This window comes from Balaenoptera ricei, chromosome 14 (genome assembly GCF_028023285.1).
Source record: "Balaenoptera ricei isolate mBalRic1 chromosome 14, mBalRic1.hap2, whole genome shotgun sequence".
NCBI classification, from domain to species: domain Eukaryota; kingdom Metazoa; phylum Chordata; class Mammalia; order Artiodactyla; family Balaenopteridae; genus Balaenoptera; species Balaenoptera ricei.
In genome coordinates this window covers 21,173,496-21,195,769 of record NC_082652.1, presented here as the reverse complement: position 1 = coordinate 21,195,769, position 22,274 = coordinate 21,173,496, and the positions used below count along the sequence as shown (strand labels likewise).

The 22,274-nt window shown below is 45.5% G+C and overlaps 1 protein-coding gene across 8 annotated transcripts in view; it reads left to right on the top strand.

The window, feature by feature from the left end:
* The window catches only part of OSBP2 (oxysterol binding protein 2), a 164,080-nt gene that overhangs the window by 20,260 nt on the left and 121,546 nt on the right, over positions 1–22,274 (top strand). For all 8 annotated transcript variants that reach the window (XM_059895152.1, XM_059895148.1, XM_059895150.1 and 5 more), the window contains one exon: positions 19,224–19,432. In XM_059895152.1, coding sequence (XP_059751135.1) covers positions 19,237–19,432 — 196 coding nt within the window. In that variant the 5' untranslated portion in view covers positions 19,224–19,236. The remainder of the gene's footprint in view (positions 1–19,223; positions 19,433–22,274) is intronic.

Here is a 22,274-nt window from a genome sequence, read left to right as displayed (position 1 = left end):
ATGTTCTAGGCTCTTCTTGAACTTGTCTTGGCTCAGCCCTGGAGTCAGCCATTTCTGACTATACTCTGACTGGGAGGCTGGCTGGTGCTAGGATGAAGCATATGGACACAGGAATTGGCCTTGACACCGGCCTACTTTGACTTGCAGGAATCTTTGAAAAGAGGGGAGACAGAGGTATGAAACCTCGCTGTTCTATTTGCCCCATGTCCTCATGAGCTGGGCAGAGGCTGTCCTATCTGTATTTAAGGTCTTTGGTTCAACAAAGAAAAATTCAATGCATGAAATGAAAATGGTGATGGAGACCATACCCTGTATTTTTTCTCTGTTCTATCTTAGATTCTAATAATGACCACATTTGAACACTGCTTAATGGTGTATAAGGTGCTTATGCGTGTGTCATCCCACTTGATGACAACCCAGGGAGAAAGGTAGTTATTATGTCCTGATGACAATTGAGAAAGCCAGGGTTTGTCCCACTGCAGTGGCATCACTTAGTGGGTGGCCTAGCTGAGATCTGAATCCAGCACTTTGTGGAATTCCACACCACCGGAGCCTGTCCTCTTAGTGTCAGAAGCTCTGACTGTCTTCCCACCCAAACAAGCCATCCCTCCAGCTCTCCCTGGGGTAGATATGTCCCTGGTCCACTTGGAGACCTGTGAGTGGGCAGCCTCCCTCAAGAAGGGATGGTTGGGGGGCCTTTGCCCCCTCTTGGTTCCCCACCTGTTGCCTTCATTCAGGAGATACCCTGTCTGGCTCGCCTGTCTTCAGGATTGGGCCCTGCATGTGACCACACAGCAGGAGTGCTGGCTCTGGAGGCCTCATGAAAAGCTAGTCTCGTCCCATTGTGATCAGGTACTTGCTAAACAGTGAAACTGTTGGCAAGGACAGCTGCGCATGTGCACTAGGCTTATCTGTTATCTATCGCTGCATAACTTGGAGGCTTAAAACAACAACAATGGTTTTATTATCGCTCACAGTTTCTCTCAGTTGGGAATTCAGAAAGGGCTTGGCTGTACAATTCTGGCTTGGGCCCTCTCATGGGGCTGCAGTCAGCTGGTGGCTGGGGTGGAATGGCAGGTTCTGGAGCATCTGGAGGCTGGCCGGGCATCTCTCTCAATCCATAGAGTCTCAGGGCTTCTCCTTGTGCTCTGTCCACATGGCTGGTTTGGGCTTCCTTGCTGGTGACTTCAGAGCAGCCAGACTGCTTCCCTGGAGGCTGGCTTGCCTCAGAGCATGAGTTTCTTGTCCCAAGAAAACGGGGCAGACACGCACGGACCAGACCTGATCCAGAGACTACATTTTCAGCAGTACCGCTTTGATCACTGACCCAGAATTAAGGTCAAAGTGGCTTCCTAGTAATTTTCCCTTCAAATCAATAACGTGGGACATATTGAGCCCAGGAATTAAGTCCACAGTTGTCTTGATTTCTTAGGCTTTTTGATTGCAAGTAGCAAAAGCTTTCCAGAGCAACTAGAGCGATGTGTGTGTGTGTCTAAAAAATGCTTTCTTGTGAGACCACAGAATGGTTTTACAAAGGCTGCCTGGCAGTTTGCACACTTTTCTCATTTCTGATGTCTGATTTACTTCTTATTTTCCTCCCTGTAGTCCAGTCTGTTTTGTTTTTTTGCTCCTTGGGCCATGTGGCAGAAGGTGGCTGCTGCCTACAGCTCCTGAGTTCATGAGTTACAGGTATAACCGTCAATACAGCAGAGGCTGTCAAACTACCTTAACCCAATTTCTATGAAGGAAAACTGGATTGGTTCCATTTTAGTCAAGTTTAATCAACTGGAGTCTGGGAACAGGTCTGGGTCAAAAATGACTGCTCAGGCCACCTGGGAGTGGGGCTGGGGCAAAGTTCCAAGTAGGTTTGTTAGATTTAGCAAATAAAAATATAGAATACCCAGTTAAATTTGAATTTCAGATAAATATCAAATTTCAGAATAAATAAATAAAATTTCAGTATAGGTATATCCCATGCAATATTTGGGATATACTTATACTAAAAATTATTTGTTGTTTATTTAAAATTCACATTTAACTGGGCCTCCCATGTTTTTTTAATTGTACTATGTATTTTAGCTTAGGACTTTGTTTTTTTCATCCTGTATTTTATCTGGCAACCCTATTCTTTCTTTTTTTTAAAATTAATTAATTTATTTTGGCTACGTTGGGTCTTCCTTGCTCTGTGCAGGCTCTCTCTAGTTGCGGCGAGCGGGGGCTACTCTTCGTTGCGGTGTGCGGGCTTCTCATTGCAGTGGCTTCTCTTGTTGCAGAGCATGGACTCTAGGCGTGCGGGCTTCAGTAGTTGTGGTGCACAGGCTTAGTTGCTCCGCGGCATGTGGGATCTTCGTGGACGAGGGCTCGAACCCATGTCTCCTGCATTGGCAGGCGGATTCTTACCCACTGCGCCACCAGGGAAGTCCCTGGCAACCCTATTCTAAGGAGGACGAGGGAAATGCCACATAGTGTCTGCTACAGCCCTTCCTTGCCTGTTCAGAAGCTGTCAACAGTGTAATCTTAAATATGTATCCTTAGAGGGCTTTATTTCTCATAATAACATTTGTCATATTTAATATGTGTCAGGCCCTGTGCTAAGCACTCTGCATGGATTATTTCACTTTATCCTTTGAATGAGCCTAGGGGTTGTTGGTTCTATTATTATTGTCCCTGTTTTACAGATGGAGAAATGGGTCTAGAGAGGTTGAAAAGACTTGAAGATTTCACGACTAGTAAGTTGTATAGCCAGATTCAAGTCCAGGCCAAGCTAAGTCCAGAGCAATTGTTTTTAGTTACTACACTGTCCTGATCCCCTTTTTCCCCAAAAGTTTTGAAAATAGATGTGTTTGAATTAGAGGTCCATGTAGTTTACCCTTTGTCTGTTCTAAGGATCCAGTTGTCTAGCTGCTGGATAGAAAGTGAGAGGAAACACATGAAAGTACCTACTAGGACCCTTCCTGGGTCCCAGGAGTTCTCTCAGTCCCAAATTGTCCAATTCTTAAGTATTGTATTAAAATATTTCCATCAGATCATGTATGGAACCACATCTTTCATAATCAGGGTCTAACCATTGTTAGATTTGATAATCTATAGGCTGTAAAGACAGTGGGAAATCAAGCTCACCCCCAGCCCTGCTGCCTTTTTTGGTCATTAATTAGCAGTGTAATTTTTTAAATTATGGTAAAAACACATAACATAAAATTTACTATCTTCACCAATTTTAAGTATACAGTTCAGTAGTGTTAAGTATATTCACATTGTTGTGAAACAGATCATCAGAGCTTTTTCATCTTGTAAAAATGAAACTCTTTACCCGTTAAACAACTCCCCTTTTCCCCTTCTCCCCAGCCCCTGGTAACCACTATTCTACTTTCTGTTTCTATGAATTTGACTACTTTAGATTCCTCATAAAAGTGGAATAATCACAGTATTTGTCGTTTTGTGACTGGCTTAATTCACTTAGCATAATTTCCTCAAGGTTCATCTATGCTGTAGTATGTGACAGGATTTCCTTGCTTTTTAAGGCTAAATAATATTCCATTGTATGTATAGGCCACATTTTGCTTATCCATTCATCTGTCAATGGACATTTGGGTTGCTTCTACCTCTTGGCTATTGTGAATAGAACATGGGTGTGCATCTCTTTGAGACCCTGCTTTCAAGTCTTTTGGATATATCCCCAGAAGTGGGATTGCTGGATCATATGGCAGTTCTATTTTTAATTTTTGAGGAACCTCCATACTGTTTTCCATCATGGTTGCACCATTTTACAGTCCTACCAACAATGCACAAAAGTTCCAATGTCTTCATATCCTTGCCAACACTTTGTGTTTTTTTAATATTTATTTATTTTATTTATTTATTTTCTTTATTTCTTGGCTGCATTGGGTCTTCGTTGCAGTGCGCGGGCTTTTCTCTAGTTGTGGCGTGCAGGCTCCAGAGCGTGTGGGCTCTCTCCTTGAGGCACTGGAGCTCAGTAGTTGGGGCATGCGGGCTTAGTTGCCCCGTGGTATGTGGGATCTTAGTTCCCCAACCAAGGATCGAACCCAGGTCCCCTGCATTAGAAGGCGGATTCTTTACCAGTGGACCACCAGGGAAGTCCCTGTTTTTTGTTTTTTTGTTTGTTTGTTTGTTTGTTTGTTTAATAATGGCCATCCTAATGGGTGTGAAGTGATATCTCCTTGTGGTTTTGATTTGCATTTCTCTGATGATTAGTGATGTTGAGCGCATTTTCATGTGCTTGTTGGCCATTTGTATATTATCTTTGGAGAAATGTCTATTCGTCATTTGTCCATTTTTTAATCTACTTGATTTTTTTGTTGTTGAATTGTAGGAGTTCTCCATATATTCTCATTATTAATCCTTTATCAAATATATGATTTGGAAATATTTTTCTCTCATTCCATAGGTTGCCTTTTTACTCTTTTGATTGTGTCATTTTATGTACAAACATTTAAAATTTGACGTAGTCCCAATTGCCAAGTCCAGGGTCATGACGCTTTTCCCCTGTTTTCTTCTAGGAGTTGTATACTTTTAGGTCTTAACGTTGAGGTCTTTAATCTATTTTGAGTTAATTTTTGTATACAGTGTAAGTTAAGGGTCCGATTTCATTCATTTGCACGCAGATATCGAGCTTTCCCAGCACCATTTGTTGAAGAGAACTGTCCTTTCCCCATTGAGTGGTCTTGGCACCCCTCTCAAAGATCATTTGACCATATATGTGAAGGTGAAAACCAAACCCTTTTGAAAAACACGGACACTCATTGAATATGACAACGTGTCATCTTCAAGGTCCAGCTGCAACTCTGTCATCTGGGACCATGGGAAGTTAAATCTAAGAAGGCAGACCGCTAAGGTCCCTTCTCACATCTCTAGGCTTCTGTGACTAGCTACAGAGTCCTCTTCTCACAGAGTGTTTGCCATAGCCTAAGAGGAGGTGGGTGGAGATCAAGAGCAGACACTTAGGTTGCCAACAAGACTGCTGACAGCCCTCTGCGTTTCGACACTGGAGCCTCCTTTTCCACCTTCCCTTCATCCCATACCCGTACAGCCCACCCACCCTCAGGACCAGCCTCATCTCTGCCTCTCCAGGATCATCTCACCTCTTCCTCCACGGTCACACTCTGATGACAGTGGGCTCTGTGACCATCCTGACAGGAGAGAGAGTTAGAACTGGGTCCTCAGCTCACTCTCCTCCTGGATCAGGCAGCTCCAAAACAAATCACCCCCAAACCCAGAGGTTTAAAGCAAAGGGGGGTTTATTCTTGCTTGCGTATCCGCAGGTGGCCGGGACAGCTCTGCCTCAGGCAGCGGCACCTGGGACCCTCCTCCACTTTGAACAAGTGGGCTGAGTGATATGTCATCTGTGGGCATGTGCAGCTGCTTGAGGGCAGGACCAGTAGATCATATTTCAGTTGTTTCCTCCTAGAAGGCCCATTGCACGTTAGATCAGTGTTCAGTAACTCTTAGCTGGCCACACACTGGACAGACCTGTCATCGGTGCCTGGGAAGCTAGTGGTGGGAGAATGTCTAGGTAGGAAAGGAACTTAAAGGTCATCTGGTCCAACCATCTGTCTGTTCATTGACTTCTTCCTGTAGCATTTCTGGCCCCTCAGCACGAGCTTTGGGCAAACCTCTCAGGTGACAGAGAATAAACCTTTATCTCCAAGACAAACTGGTGTTCCTGAGATAATTCTGAATGTTAGAAAATTCTTCCTCTGTTGAGCTGAGGTGGGTTTCCAGGCAGCATTTGTCCTCATTGGGGTGTTTTTCTGTCCTGCACAGCTGGACTTATCCCTTCCATGTGGCCATACTCTTCATCTTCAGAGAGGCTGGCTTGGTGTCCCTGTGTATTATCTATTGCTGCATGACAAATCACCCAACATTTAGTGGCTTAAAACAATAATAACCATCTCACCGTTCCTGTGCGTCAAGAATTCATGAGTGAGGGACTTCCCTGGTGGTCCAGTGGTTATGACTCCACGCTCCCAATGCAGGGGGCCCAGGTTCGTTCCCTGGTCAGGCAACTAGATCTGCATGCTGCGACTAAAGATCCTGCATGTCGCAACGAAGATCCTGTGTGCCGCAACTAGACCCAGCGCAGGCAAATAAATAAATAAATAAATATTAATTTAAAAAAAAGAATTCTTGAGCAGGTGGAGTTGGAGGGCTTCTGGCTGGGGATGATTTCATGAGGGCGACACTCATCTGAAGGCTTGACTGGGCCTGGAGGCTCCACTTCTAAGGCAGGCAGCTCCCTCACTTGCCTGGCCAAGTGGTGCTGGCTGTTGACCGGAGGCCTCCATTCCTAGCTCTGTGGACCTGTCCAAAGTGTCCTCACAATATGGCAGCTGGCTTTCCCCAGGGGGAGTGATCCAAGAGAGAGCAGGCAGGAACCGCAATGTCTTTTCTGACCTACCCTCGAAGTCACACTCTGTCATTTCCACTGTATCCTCTTAGTTATACAAGTCAGCTCTGCCCAGTGGGGGAGGAAGGCTCCAAACCTTTGTGACCTTCACTTTCCTCATCCGTAAACGGCCCTACTTGGCTGTCTGAAATAAACCGTGAAGAAGCACTTGGTAAACTTTCGTAAGTGAAGGGGATGTTCTGAATGTCAGGGTTTTTCTAACAGTGAATGCATAACGAGTGAAAACCTCCTGTTGAACCCCACACTCCTGTTTAACCGGTCCAGTCAAGGAAAGCAGGGCTGGATTTGCCAGAGGATGAAGAAGACATACTTGAGGTCTCTTTCGGGGGTAGTCATGCCGGGGACTATCTTTCTAGAGTTGAGGAACCGTGCTGGGGGGAGACCCCTCTCTGCTGACAGGGCCCTTCCCTTGTTCAGTCCAAATGTTGGAGGGGAGACAGAAGGCACACTCTTGCTGGATGCTGTGAAGGCCCAGGAGATAGACTTTCCACAGAGGCCCCGACCTCATCTGTCTTGCTCACTGATCTGACCCCAGGGCCTGCCCTGCCACTTTGACTGAACGAAAGAATGAACGTGCCCTGCAGGGGTGATGGTTGTTTTAAACTCAGCCTCCGTTTGGGAGTCTGTGCCTGTGCTGTGGGGACTTTGGTTTTGCAGGCTGCTGTCACGGTTTGACAGGAGCTGAGCTGCTGTTTCTGCTTCCATTGAAGCTTGGTGGGAGTCACTTTTACGTAAGATTATTTCATCTAATATTAACGTCAATGCCTATAATACCGGAGCCCATGAAGGGAAGAAGTAGAATTCCTGAATAAATTAAGTCTCACCATCAGCTCTATAAACTCGTGTAGTAATATGTGCATTTAAATTTGTAATTGTCCTTAGTGTGTTAAATTTCGACTTCAGTGTCTCCTTAATTGACTTCTAATCCCTGGCATTTCAGTCTTTCTCTTGTCTTGGTAACTGATTTTCTTTTTTAGAGCCTCCTTTGCTTGGTGTAACATTATTAGGGGGTATGTTTTAGTGCTGCTGAACATTTAAGCTCACAGATCACTTGTAAAAGGAAGATTCTAGGTTGCTGGGACACCCTGTAGATTGTGGCTGCAGCTACAGAGATTGTGTGCTGATTTAAAAAATTCAAATCCGTTCAAGTATCCTGAATGTGTAGGCGCAGGACTGTGCTCAAAATAGATCCCGCCCTGTGCCCTAGGGACCCGTCATCGCGTTCCTTGATTCCCGAGACACTCAGCGCATAGCCTTGTGCGCTGGCTCACGGGGGCTCGTCACCAAAGTCCTTCATCGCTGCTGTTGGCCGTTGCTGTACACAGGGAAGAATTTAAAATGCGATAGATTTTAGATGGATTTTATTTTTTACTATGGAAATTTTCAAATGCATAAAAGTAGATGATGGCCCATCACCCAGTGTTAGCCAGTCTCACTGTAAGGTCAGTCTATGGCCTCCCCACCCTCCGTTAACTTGAAGTAAGTCACAGACATCTTTTACTTAATTCTAAGAATTAAGTTAAAAAACAATTTTAATAATAATGAATATTTGTAAATATTTCATTATATATCTCTTTAGAGATGAAAGTTTCTTTAAAAATTAACCTAAATGGCATTAACATGCCTAAAAATTTAACAATAATTCCTTAATATTATCAAATATCCAGTCAATATTAAAATTTCTCCATTGATTTCTCTTTAATTAAAAAAAATTTTGTAGGCATTCAATAAATATTTATTGAATGAAAGTTTCTTTGAATTCTATAGTGCTTTGCAATTTTCAAAATTTTTACACGCATGATTTCATATACTCCTGTAATAAAGTTTCCCCATTAGTTTAAAACTTTTTTAGAGTTTCCAGAAATCAGGATCCAAATAGAGTCCATTCATTGCAATTGTTGATATTTCTCCTCAGATTTTAAAAAATATTTTGTTTTGAAATAATTTCAAACTTAGAGGAAAGTTATGAAAGAACTTCAATGTACCCACCCCTCAGGTCCTCCAATTGTTAATATACTACGTTTACCTTATGATTCTCTCTATATATTATATTTATACATACTATTTTTAATTCTTTTTTTTTAAGATTTTTTTTTTTTGATGTGGATCATCTTTAAAGTCTTTATTGAATTTGTTACAATATTGCTTCTGTTTTGGTTTTTTGGCTGCGAGACATGTGGTATCTTAGCTCCCCGACCAGGGATGGAATCTGCACCCCCTGTATTGGAAGGCGAAGTCTTAACCACTGGACCGCCAAGGAGGTCCCTTTTAACTCTTTAAGAGTAAGTTTCAGACATGATGCCGGGGATCACTTAATACGTCAGCGTGTATTCCTAAAACAAGGACATTCTCCTATATATTCACAGTGTAAACACTGATACAAAGCTACCATCCAATCCGTGGACCCTGTTCATATTTTGCCAGTTGTCCCAATAATGTCCTTTCGAGGTAGAAGATCCACTCCAGGATCATAGATTGCATTTGGTTGTTGTGTCTTGTCACTTTAGTTTCAGTCTGGAACAGTCTTCCATTTTCCCTTGTCTTTCATGAGCTAAACGTTTTTGATAAATTCAGGCCAGTTACTTTGTAGAATCTGCCTCAATTTGGGATTGCCCGGTGTTCCCTTATGTTTAGATTCAAGTCCTGCATTTGTGGCAGAAATACCACAGGATGCATACTGTGTCCTTCACAGTGCATCATATCAGGACGCACACGATGTTGATTTGTCCTACCACTAGTGATCATCATTTGGTTAAGATGGTGTTTGCCAGGTTTCTCCACTGTAAAGTTAATTTTATAATTACTAATTAATGACTAATTAGAAAGTATTTTTATGGGGAGACACCTTAAGGCTATGTAAAACCCTGTTCATCAACAAATCTCCCCACTGATTTTTTAAAAAATATTTATTTATTTATTTGCTTGCACTGGGTCTTAGTTGCTGCAGGCAGGCTCCTTAGTTGTGGCATGCATATGGGATCTAGTTCCCTGACCAGGGATCGAACCCGGGCCCCCTGCATTGGGAGCTCGGAGTCTTATCCACTGCACCACCAGGGCAGTCCCTTCCAACTGATTTTTAACACCCTTTGGTGATTCTTGCCTGAATCCGTTATTACTTTGTTGGTTGCCAATTGGTGATGGTTGCCAATTGGTGATTTTCTAATAACATCATTCCTTCCATATTTATTAGTAGGCATTGTACTATAAAGAAGAGCTTTTAATTTATCCATTTATTTATATCAGTGTGAACCCATGGATTTCTAGATTATCCAATGGGTTGTTATCTGTAATTATCATTTATTTTGACACTCAAATTGTCCTGGTTTTGGGTAAGAGGAGTCCTTTTAAACTGGCTCCTGTGTCCTTTTGACATTCCCTATTTGAACACCTCCTTCCTTTTTTTGTACAACAGAATGATCCTGGTTCTTCTGTACTGGAATCTGCCATTTCTCCAATGAGCCCTGGTTCCTTTTAGTGGAAAATGGTATCTAGAAGCCAAACACTGGGTGCTAGGTGTGCTCATTGTCATTGGGGCATTATTGCTTCTAGGCTCTCTTTGTGGATATAGTTTTTTCTTACCTTTCTCTTCCATGTTTCCAACTTCAGACTCTGACAGTAAGAGATCTGGCTCCCATTATCCTCAATATATTTACTTATTTGCTTAGTCCCTTGTATGAAAACACCCTCCTGGTCACGCTGGCCAAATCTCCTCTGTTCCTGCTCAACCAGTCGTGCTGGCTGAGTTATCTCGACGCTGGTATTGCTGATCTTGGTGGCGGTCTTGGCCAAACCCCTCTGCCACAGGGCCTGGCTGTACTGTCTGAATCCCCACAGCTTAGTTTCTCCTGGGAAAGGGGAAGGGGCTCCCCAGTCTCTCTTGATTTATGGGTTCTTCTTCTCTCTTTCTCTTTTTCCCCTTGCAATTTATTTGTTGAAGAAACGGGGTCATTTGTTCTGTAGTTTCACACAAACTGGATTTTGCTGATTGCATCTCCATAATGTTATTTATCATACTCTTCTATCTTCTTTATTTCCTGTAAACTGATAGCTAGGGATTCCATCAGAGTAAGATTAAATTATACTGGCAGAATGGTTCATGGGTATATTGAAAAGGGGCATGTATTGGCTGGTTCTTTCTTTCTTTTCCCCTTCCTTCTTTCCTTCCTCCCTCCCTCCCTCCCTCCCTTCCTTCCTTCCTTTCTTTCCCTCCCCTTCCCCCCTCCCTCCTTCTCTCTCTCTCTCTCTCTCTCTTTCACACACACATATGCACACAAACATCAGAGGCCATTGTTGACAATTTTCTAGACCCATTAGTTTATTACAGTTTGCAAAATGCTGATATTCTATTATTGCCTTTTTCAGTTATTAGAGGCAATAGTTCTATAAAGAGAAACTTCCCCTCATCAACCATTAGGTTACCCAATGGTTTAGTTAATATGGAAATGGTAGGAAAATGCCCCATGCTTTCTTTTATTCACCAATTATCACACAAATAAATGGGTCCCTAGCATCCCTCCAAGGTTACTGATGACTTACTTTTTCAGCTTCATTATGAACTCCTTGACTTGATGTCTTTTAATGTATTACAGCTGTTATTCTTGTTCTAATCTTTGAGAGATAATTCACATACCATGCAAATAATCCACTTAAAGTGTACAACTTAATGGTTTTTAATATATTCACAGATATGTACAACCATCACTAAAGTCAATTTTAGAACGTCTTCATCATCTTCAAAAGAAACCCCATACCCTTTAGCTACCACTCCCGTGCGCCCCCAGCCATCTGCTCCCAGCCCTAAACAATCACTCAAATCCTTTCTGTCTCTCTGTATTTCCCTATTCTGGACTTTAATATGGATGGAATCATACAATATGTGGAATTTTGTGCCTGGCTTCTTTCACTTAGCATAATGTTCAAGGTTCAACCAAGTTGGACCCCATTGTATGACTCTTTTTGTCCATTCATTCATTGATGGTATTGTTTCCACCTTTTAGCTGTTATGCATAATGCTATTATAAATGTTCGTGTACAAGTTTTTGTGTGGGCATATGTTTTCATTTCTCTTGGGTGTATACCTCAGAGTGGAATTGTTGGGTCATGTGGTCACCGTATGTTTAATCATTCTTTAGTGTTTTTGAGTATGTCTCTTTGGATAACTTTTTTAGTGGTTCTTCTATATATTACATTACATATACATGACTTATCACAGTCTACTGATGTCATTTTACCAGTTTTAGTGAAGTATAGAGACCTTACCTCCTCATAAGTTCCTTTACACTCCCCCATTTACAGCATAATTGTCTTAAATATTTCCTCTACACACATGTAGAACCACATCAGACAGTGTTTTAATTTTTGCTTCAGCCATTAAAACATTCATCCATTTTCTACTTGACAAGACCTTTTTAGTCTAAATTTGAGATCTAAAGCATTTGCGTAATATTCTGTGACAGGCTTTCCACTTAATAATCTGAAGAACCACCTTACGTGTCACTGAGTAGTTCATGATATTCTGATATTTTGATGGAACCACAAAAAGCGTCTAATGGATTTTCAGTCAGTGATGTTGACGGAGTGGGGTGGTGTTACCCCCATTACTCCACCTTTAGCGTGTGAGGTCGGCAGAACTTCCGGTGTGGGCCAAGCCTGGATCATCTCCCTGGGTTTGTTCCTCTGCATGTAACACGCATGCATTAATTCACTCTGCCAGCCCATCATCTCTGAGCTCCCACCATGTGTCACGTGTGTAGGGACAAGACAGGCCAGGTCTGTGGCTCATGGAACTTCTGTTCTATCTTGTAAGCGGCAAATACAAACAATGACTGGGTAAAGCAGAACATTTTTTCTGGATGGAAACCCCAGTTTTCTCCTTGAGAAGAGCCCTGTGCTGGTGGCAGAGAAACTGAGTTCTGGTGCTGGCTTTGTTGTTTACCAGCTCTATGGATGGGGGCACATGATTTACCTTTTCCTGGCCTCCTCTCCTTTCTTGGATATAAAATGAGGCTAATTTCCTCCTACAGGTGCCTGCCATATAGAATATACTTGATAAAGATTTGCTGAACAAATCAATGTCTGCTTTGCCCACTTTCTGGGCCCTTGCAAGGATCAAAAGACTCATGTTTGTGACAGACTCTTACAGAAAGTGAGGTACTACCTGGATATAAGTTGTCTTGATAAGTGTGCTGTCTTTTATAAATTACTGTCATCCTCCATTTGTGTAAAAATGTAGCCTCGTGAATTTCAGCAACTGGAGGATGGATCCTGAGTCTCCTTTTTAGTTTTTATTCTAAAAATTACATTAGAAATATCCTTCCTGTAGAACTTGTGGCAGCATTTAACATTTCTCAAGGGAAACTCTAAATGGCAAAGAATGAGGCCAGAAGCAAAATGAAATGGGGTCAGGTCTGGTAGTGATGGTCTCATCTCCGGAAGCAAGCACTGCACTGTAGATGCTTCTGTTTGATGGGCCACGTCTGACACTTGCCATGTCGAGCATTTTCTAAATAGAGGCATCCCACCAGCTTTGGTGACTTTTGAGAGCACACATGAAGCCTGGCGGACAAATCTGTGAGGCCCTGTGGGTAAGAGGCAGGGCTGTGGGTGGGTGGGCCTCGCTCTAGTGGCGCGGTCCCCTTTGGGAGCTCCACTGAGCTGCCCACATCTCCGAGGCTCACCTTCCGCATCTGGAACAGAGAGGTGACATTCCTGCCTTTCTTGTCACACCTTAAATGACTAACCTGTGTGAGACACTTCTAAGGTAATCCCTCAGGATGGGGTAGTTAGAACAAACAGCTGAGCTTCATTACTTAGACCTGGAAGGGTCCTAACAGCATCCCCTTGGCCCGAGAGACAGAAGAACTGAACTCTGCTGTTTTCTCCTGCCCGCGTCTCTTACAACCTTCCTCACTGCCCTCCCCACCTTCCGACATCCCTTCTGTGACTGCTGCTCACGTGTACCAGCAGGTTCTCAGTTGAGAATAACAGTAAACCAGCTCTGGATATGTTAAATCAAAAAAAAAAAGTATTTACTGGAAGGATCTTCAGTTGCTCACAGGATCCCTGGAAAGGCAGAACAGAGATCTCAGAGGAGAGGTGAGAAGAAGGCAGGCTGGGCAGCCGGATCCAGGCTTAAAGTCGTGTCACAGAACCATCCCGGCAAGGACATTGCCACCGGGGCCCTGCTACCTCTACTGCCGCTGAGAACCAATTGTTGCTGCTGCCACCACTGCCAGCAGAGAATTCTCCCCATTCCTGTTCTTTTTTATTGACCACACGACTTGCGGGATCTTAGTTCCCAGACCACGGACTGAACCCGGGCCTTCGGCAGTGAGAGCACGGAGTCCTAACCACTGGACACCAGGGAATTCCCCCCATCCCTGTACTTTTTTTTTTTTTTTTTTGATTACAGTTTTATTGTAAAGAATACAAATCAGAACCAGCCAAAAGGAGAGATACATAGGGCAAAGTCTGGGAGGATCCCAAATGCAAAGCTACCCTTTTCCTCTCTCCGTGGAGGTAGGATGTGTTCCCTGTACTTTTTTTTTTTTTTTTTTTATTTAGCGCAGGCGGCCCGGGGCCGGGGCCGGGCAGCCCTGCCCTGGGACGGCGCCCTGGCCGCGCGGGCCCCAGCCGCGTCTCCGGGCACCCGCCTCCCGCCGAGCTGCACGTCCGCCGCCCCGGCCTCCCGGCCTCCGTCCCGCCCGGCCCTCCGCCTCCCTGTACTTTTAAATGTAAACTTTTAATAAAGTACAATATACAGAAAGGAAAGTGGGCAAATCACAAAATGAACACACTGAATAAGCTCTGCCCCGCTGAAGAAATAAAACATGACCAGCCCTCCAGGAGTCCCCCCATGTCCCCTTCCAGTCACTGCTCCCCCAAGGGTAACTGCCGTCTGGACTTCTCACCTCAGAGCTTTCTTTTGCCTGTTACTGTACTTTTTATCAGTGGAATCACACAATACGTCCTCTTGGTGTCTGACTTCTGCTCAACATTATGTTTGTGAGGTTCTTGCAGGTTGTTATGTGCAGTTCTAATGCTTTTATTCTCATTGCTATATAATAATACACCACCATCGGATAAACCACCAAACAAATAAACCACCATTTGTTTATCCGGTCTAGTGTGGACAGATGTGTGTGTTGTTTTCAGTTCTCGGTTATTAGGACGATGCTGTGGAAGTTTTGAAACATGTACACGTGTGCACATCCCGAGTGGGGAGTTCTGTAGGAGCAGAATTGCTGGATCGTGGGGCGTGTGTATATTTACTGATAACTGATGACACTGAGCACTGCTTTGTACGTTCATGAGCCGTTTGGATATCCTCTTTTGGGAAGTGCCTGCTTAAATCTTTTGCCCATTTTGAAATTGGATTGCTGGCCTCTTTATTACTGATTTTAGGAGTTCTTTATATTTTCTTGACGCAAGTTCTTTGTTGGATACATTTATTGCGAATAACTCTCCCAATCAGTGGCTTGCATTTTCCGAGTGTACGTTTTGCATCTCTAGATCCAGATTTCAAAACCTCTGCAAACACACAGGATTCGCCTGGTTGCTAGGGATCCCAGACAGCAAACATCACACCTTGTTTGCAGTCACAGGATTGCATTCCAAGATGATGTAGCCTCTGGGGAGGTGCCTGGGTCAGGACTCAGCCACGCACAGCAGACATGACTCTGGCTAGTGCGAGCAGAAGGCTGTGCGGCCAGGGGCGGGGTCACTTCCCACTCGCTGGGAGGGCTGGAGGAGCGGGCTGGAAGGAGTCAGGAGCAGTCTGGGCCCCCAGACTCTCACCACCTCTGCTGTGACGGGGCGAACCGCTGACACCACTGCAGGGAGCCCTGGAATCTGGGGCTGCCAGAGCACACGCCCTCTGTCGCAGTTCCTGCCACCACGATGGATGCCTTTCCTCTTGCTCACTTCCACATTTAGGTTTTGTGTGAATGCATGTCGTCGGTGGAAACTGATTCCTTGGAATCTTTGATGCAGGTTGTTTTTGGCTGTCTAGCCACTATGGTGTCGGAAGAGGGGAAAGCTCGAGCGGGACGGGCAGCTTTGGGGCAGGGCTGCTCCAGTAAGGAGAGGAGCCGTGTGGGTGCCGTGGTGCTGAGTATTCTAGGCGGGAGCTGTGTGGAGGGCGAGGTGCAGCCCTGTGGTTGGTGTGCTCAGCTGATGAACAGGCTCAGCTGCATGTGAGGTTCCAGAAGGTCATTCCTCCACCCATCTGTTCAGCCATTGTGTTTAGTGTCCTAGGCTGCCGTGATAAAGCACGAAAAACTGGGCGGCTTAAAACAAAGGAAATGTATAGTCTCACACTTGTGGAGGCTAGAAGTCCAAAGTGAAGGTGTCAGCAGGGCTGTGCTCTCTCTGAAGGCCCTGGAGGAGAGTCTGTCCCAGGCCCGCCTGGCCTCTGATGTTGGCTGGTGATCCTTGGCATTCCTTGGCTTGTAGATGCATCACTCCCATCTCTGCCTCCCTCCTGTTTCTGTGTCTGTTCCTCTTCTTATAAGGACACCAGTCTTATTGGACTAGGGCCCACCCTAATGACCTCATCTTAACTTGATTATATCTTCAAAAACCATATTTCCAAATAAGGCCACATTCACAGGTGCTGGGGGTTAGGACTTCAATAAATCTCCCTGGGGGACACAGTTTAGTTCACTTTTATGCCCATCATCAACTCGGGCCTTGGCTGGACCCTCTCTTTTGGCTGCTCCCCCATGCCGCTGCTCTGGGTTAGCCTGACCCTCCTCCTAGTCTGTGCTTGGGCAGAGTCCCTCACTGTTTGAGACACTGCTCCAGTGTACGCCTTGACCCCTCTAGGACAAGAAAGGGTCATTCTGTTTCCTGAGATCCAACCACCGGCAGTTTATCCTTTCATTTTTGATTTTAAAGCCAGCTTTTAACTGACAACTGATATGTATGTAGCATGCAATATATTGTATGTGTGTAACAGACACATAGAAAAATAGGTAAATTACAAGAGTGTAACTCAATGAATTTTTATAAAGCGAACACCCCCTTTGTTTTGAGTTTATTTCCCTCTGCTTATTAAATAGTACCTTGCAATTTATGGGCCTGTCTCTTTCACAAAGCGGAATGTTCTTTGAGGCCAGAAAATGTGTCTTATTTACCTTTATATCTACCACCTCTCCAGTTTCTAGCACAATTCCTGTATGTGGTAACCCACAGGAAGTACTTGCCAAATTAGAATTTAGAAGATCGGAGGGGAATTTACCAAGTGAATCAGAGTCAGCTTGAGCAAGCGTTAAACAGAAGTCTCATACAAGGCTGAGTGCTTTGCTCCACATTAGTAGCCTTTGTCTTTCTATGTGTCTGAGTTAAAACTTGTTGCCTGTCAATTTTTTTTCTTGCCTGTGGACATTTTTTTGTGTGTGTGAAGGTCCTCCAGAACGCATAGCCCAAGGCAGGGATTAAAGAGTTGACACTTTCCATCGACAGATGAATGGGTAAAGAAGATGTGGCACATATATACAATGGAATATTACTCAGCCATAAAAAGAAATGAAATTGAGTTATTTGTAGTGAGGTGGTTGGACCTAGAGTCTGTCATACAGAGTGAATTAAGTCAGAAAGAGAAAAACAAATACCGTATGCTAACACATATATATGGAATCTTAAAAAAAAAATAAAAGTGGTTCTGAAGAACCTAGGGGCAGGACAGGAATAAGGACACAGATGTAGAGAATGGACTTGAGGACACAAGGAGGGGGAAGGGTAGGCTGGGATGAAGTGAGAGAGTGGCATGGACTTATATACACTACCAAATGTAAAATAGATAGCTCGTGGGAAGCAGCTGCATAGCACAGGGAGATCAGCTTGGTGCTTTGTGACCACCTAGGGGGTGGGATAGGGAGGGTGGGAGGGAGATGCAAGAGGGAGGAGATATGGGGATATATGTATATGTATAGCTGATTCACTTTGTTATAAAGCAGGAACTAACACACCATTGTAAAGCAATTATACTCCAATAAAGATGTTAAAAAAAAAAAGTTGACACTTTGAGAGATGCAGTCGAAGGGCAGTGAAGCAGAAATGGGGAGTGGGAAGATGGAAGTGACAATGATGCAGTACGTTTCCTTTGCTGGATGTCGCTTCACAGCGAGCGGCAGAGACACAGCGGGCCTGGCGCACATACTCCTCCAGAAGACACACGAGGAGAAAACACACCACTCAGCAGTCCGCAGAGGCGCAAGTGGAGGGAGGATGTATCTGCCCCATTCACTCCCATCTCCCGTTTCCCACTGTCATTTTACGAGAGTCCAGAAGTGGAGGGACAGTTGGGCAAGGAGGAGGCACCGACTGAGAGACAGAGGAGGCGGTCGAGGGAATCTGGGGAGGTGCACAAGGTTTGTCTCCAGCACGCTCCACACCTTGCGCTACTCAGGTCCGCGCATACCTTCATTGGTATCTGCTCTCCCACTGCAATGGGGGGACCACCACCCTCCGAGAGAACAAAGACACGTTGACCCCTTCCCTGGGAGGGGACGTGGCAAGTCCAGTCAGCGACAGGGTCCCCTTCCTGGTGGCCAGCTGGGGTCGCCTGGAAGACTGAAGCAAGAAGGTTGTGAAACAGGCTCCTTCGGTGCTGCTGTGGCTGGTCCTGATGCTGTGGTCGACATTCATCCTCTTCTTCCTCCACCACCCCTTCTGAACCCTCTTCACTCTCTGCTAGCACCATGCAGATTTTCAACTGCACAGGGGGTTGGGTGCTTCTAACCCCTGATGTTGTTCAAGGGTCAGCTGCATATCATCTTCCCTAAGGAATGTAACCAAAGCAGGAGAGAATCAGAAACAGTAGTTCAAATGAAAGATAAATGTCTTACTGAGTGTCAAGTCATCTGACTTTGGAACTGGTAGAAGAGTCAAGGAAGTAACAGATGATGAACAGCCAGGGAGTGTAAGTGAGCATTAAAGAGCAGCAGGAGTGCCACATGAGCTCCGGCACTGGCAGGGTCACGTGCTGACCAGTTGCTCTTCCTTTTCCCACATCCTCTGTGGAAAGAGCTTTAGTACGTCAGGGGGGAGGCAGGGGAAGAGTGGTGTCTGAATTTCCTTTGAGTGTCTAAAGGAGTGAGTTAAGTAGATCCAGTCATGATAGTTGGATCTCACTTTTCAGACACTGGTCACAGTTGGAAATGGCCCACACTTTAGTCACCTCCGCTTCCCCTTTGGTACCATTAGCTCCGTGATGTTGTAACCAGCCAAGGGTCAGTCCCTTGTCGCAAGGGGTACTGTGTCAGCCCAGCCATTGCCTTCATCTCCTGGGGCCAGAGGAGAATGGTGGCATCCTTGCTCTGCAGATCTCAGTTCCCAGGTCACTCCTGGCGGTGTGGTGCGGGGGGCCTCCAAGTCTACCCCCTGGGGTTCCGGGTCTCTAGTCTCAGTTTGAGTGGCAGGTGCCCACCCTGCTCCATCTCTGTGGTTCTGAGACTTGGTGGAAAGAGCCTGGGATGGAGTCAGGGGTCTGTGCTGCCTAGTAGGACGCTGGCAGTCACCCCTCTCCATTTCCTGGTGTCTGCAAGGGTTCAGACCACAGCAGGCATGCCCTGTATGTAGCACTGACACAGGCCCTCCTCCCTCTGCCACTCTCCCCACTGAGACCCCCCCCCCCACAAGCCAAATCCCTACCAGTCAATCCCGAGAGGCCTTATTTCCCATCGCCCGTGCCAGCTCCAAGGGTCTGAGATTCCAAGGATGTGCCCTGAGGCTTTTTTTCAGTCTAGGACTATTGAGTTTGGGAGCCTCACCCCATCCCTTCTCTTGCATCCCACAGAAATCAGGGTGAAATGGCCCACACCTGCCGTGGCACCATCAACCTGTTCACTGCGCACTTTGACACGGAGGACTCTTGCGGTATCGTGCTGACCAGTGGGGGCAGGACCTACCACCTCAAGGCCGGCTCAGAGGTGGAGCGGCAGCAGTGGATCGCCACCCTGGAGCTGGCCAAGGCCAAGGCTGTCCGCTTGATGGGCAGCCAGTCAGGTAGCGAGTGCTTGGTGCGGCGGGAGTACGTGCAGTGTCGTGGGTCTGGAGAGAGTGGGAACTGAAAGTGTTTGGAGGCCAGTGGTGACCAGGCTAGTTCAGACCAACCTCGGAAGGTCAGGGTGCCTGTTTGCCCTTCCCGCTCAGCTCCGTGCATCCTCAACAGTGGGATGTTAGGTGGTCAGGGTGGCTGGCAGTTCTCGGGATGGAAATGTTGAGGTGGGCAGGGCTGTGTGTGTCTTTCTTTGGACAAGTCTGGCTCCTGGGCTTCAGCAGAACTTTCGGATGCTGCAGTGGGTCAGTTCCAGAAGCAGAGTCGGGGTGGGAGACCAGGATGGTGCACTTGTGCCTCAGGCCAGACTTTTTCCGAGGTCCATTTTGGAGATTGAAAACCATTTAGCCAGAGATGCTGTCTTTGCCAAGATGGAGGGTCGACTCAGAAGTCCTGAGCAAGACATTTTACTTTTTACTTTAATACATTTTTAAAAATATGTATTGTCTTTATAAGATTCATAAACCAGTGGTTTCAAAGCATGTGCAGTGCAGTCTGCCCTTGACTCTTATCCCCAGCTGCCCGCCCTGTTCTCCCACCCAGGGGCAACCAGAGCTACCAGTATCTTATGTCTTTACATGTGTATTCAAATAAGTACTTATTTTATAGTAAATTCAGTCCCCCATCTTGCTTTTTTTCCATTTAGCAATAGTATATCTTGGAATTTTTTCCTATAAATACATAAAAAGCTTCCTCCTTGTTTTTACAACAGTACAGTACTTCATTGTACGAATGTACCCTAGTTTATGTAACCTATAGCCTGTTGATGAACATTTAGGTTGTTTCTTTAATTTGCTATGACCCGCCACGCTGCAGTGAGTAACCTTGCATTTCATTTCATGTGTGTACAAGAATAAATGAAACGTACGTCTCAGGAAGGGGGGTTGCTGGGTCGGTGGGACTGTGCATTTGTAATTCTGAGACACTGTCACGCTGCCTCCCACCTGGGTCGTACCAGTAGATGCCTGCAGCCCTGTGTAAGAATGCTGGCCTTAGAGCCTTGCCCGCCCAGAGCAATAGCAGGTTTCTGATGGGTGAAAACTGGGTCCACACATAGGGAGGGGAGAACTGGGAAGCTGTGATCCTTTTGAAGTTATAAGCACAAGGTGTGTGTTTATATAGACCTGTGTGGTTTTTTTTAAATATAAATTTATTTATTTTATATATTTATTTTTGGCTGTGTTAGGTCTTCATTGCACGTGGGCTTTCTCTAGTTGCGGCGAGCGGGGGCTACTCTTCGTTGCAGTGCGCGGGCTTCTCATTGTGGTGGCTTCTCTCGTTGTGGAGCATGGGCTCTAGGCATGTGGGCTTCAGTAGTTGTGGCACACGGGCTCTAGAGCACAGGCTCAGTAGTTGTGGCGCACAGCCTTAGTTGCTCCGCAGCATGTGGGATCTTCCCGGACCAGGGCTCGAACCCATATCCCCTGCATTGGCAGGCGGATTCTCAACCACTGTGCCACCAGGGAATCCTAGACCTGTGTGTTTTTTAAAGGGTCAGGGCTCCAGGTGAGAAGGAGTCACAGCCCCTGTTCTCCAGGATTGTCTCCAAGGCTGGTCCGGGAGATAGTGAGTCCTGTGGAAGGAGCTCTAGCACAAAGCAGGAGGAGGGGCTAGTGACATCAGTCATTGTGCCCCATACTCAGTCTCCCTGCATTGGGGTCTCTCCCCCAGCACTAGCTTCTCAGTACACATGGAAGGTCATTGGCTATCAGTCTGACCTTCTCTTTTAGTCTCACCCATTTGGAGCGTGGGTCCCCCCATGATGACTCTTTTTCTTGGGGTCAGCACTCTGTGGCTTGGGTGTGTCAGCAGTGATGCTGAGCTTGGCCAGGGGTCCCCAGGGTACCACTCCATTTCCCAGTGAAGGAGGGTGTTTGGGGGCATCTCAGGTATAGGCTGCATTGAGACCCCCAGCAGGACCTGTGGTCTCAGTTTGGATGCTTGTAGCAAATGATGTAGCTGGTGTTGTGGCTGGGCTCGGGACAACCCCGTTGGCCAAGTGCAGGAACATTGCTGGTTGTGGAAGAACTAGCTTCCTCTTAGTAGCTTCTAAGTAAAATCAATCAATCAATCAATCATTACGTCATTTTTAGGAACTTCTTGAAAATAATGTAGCAGGTAGCGCTTACTGGATTCATCATTCTGGAACAATTTTCCTGGGACAGACAGCAGCAGGGGTTTCTTTTGCAGCTGGTATGGAAGTACTGTTAACTCAGCTGACAGTGCTAGGGATTGCTAGCCTGCACTTCCTCTAGGAGAGTCTGGGACCCCTGAGGGAGCAGCCTCAGGCTCACATTCCTTTATTTCATGTCCTTTAGGCGTGGTCAGAGGCTGGAGATGCACCACATGTCTTGTGTTCCCAAGGGGTTAGCCTTCTGGGTAAGGACACAGGACAGACATTCAGGTACAACTCAAAGTAACGCATGCTACCTGTCAGTGAGACATGGTAGGATTCCTCTCCTTTTGGTGTCTTGAAGCACAAATATTTCACTGAAGAGAAGACACAGATGGCAAATAAACACATGAAAAGGTGTTCATTATCATTAGCTATTAGAGAAATACAAATTTAGATCACTGTGAGATATCACTACACATTATTAGAACAGCTAAAATAAAAAATAGCGATAATACTAAATGCTGGTGAGGATCCATCATAAGTTACTGGTGGGAATGTAAAATGGTACAGCCACTCTGGAAAACATTTTGGCAGTTTCTTAAAAAACTAAACATGCAATTACTATATGACCCAAGAACTACACCCTTGCATATTTAGCCTAGAGAAATGGAAAC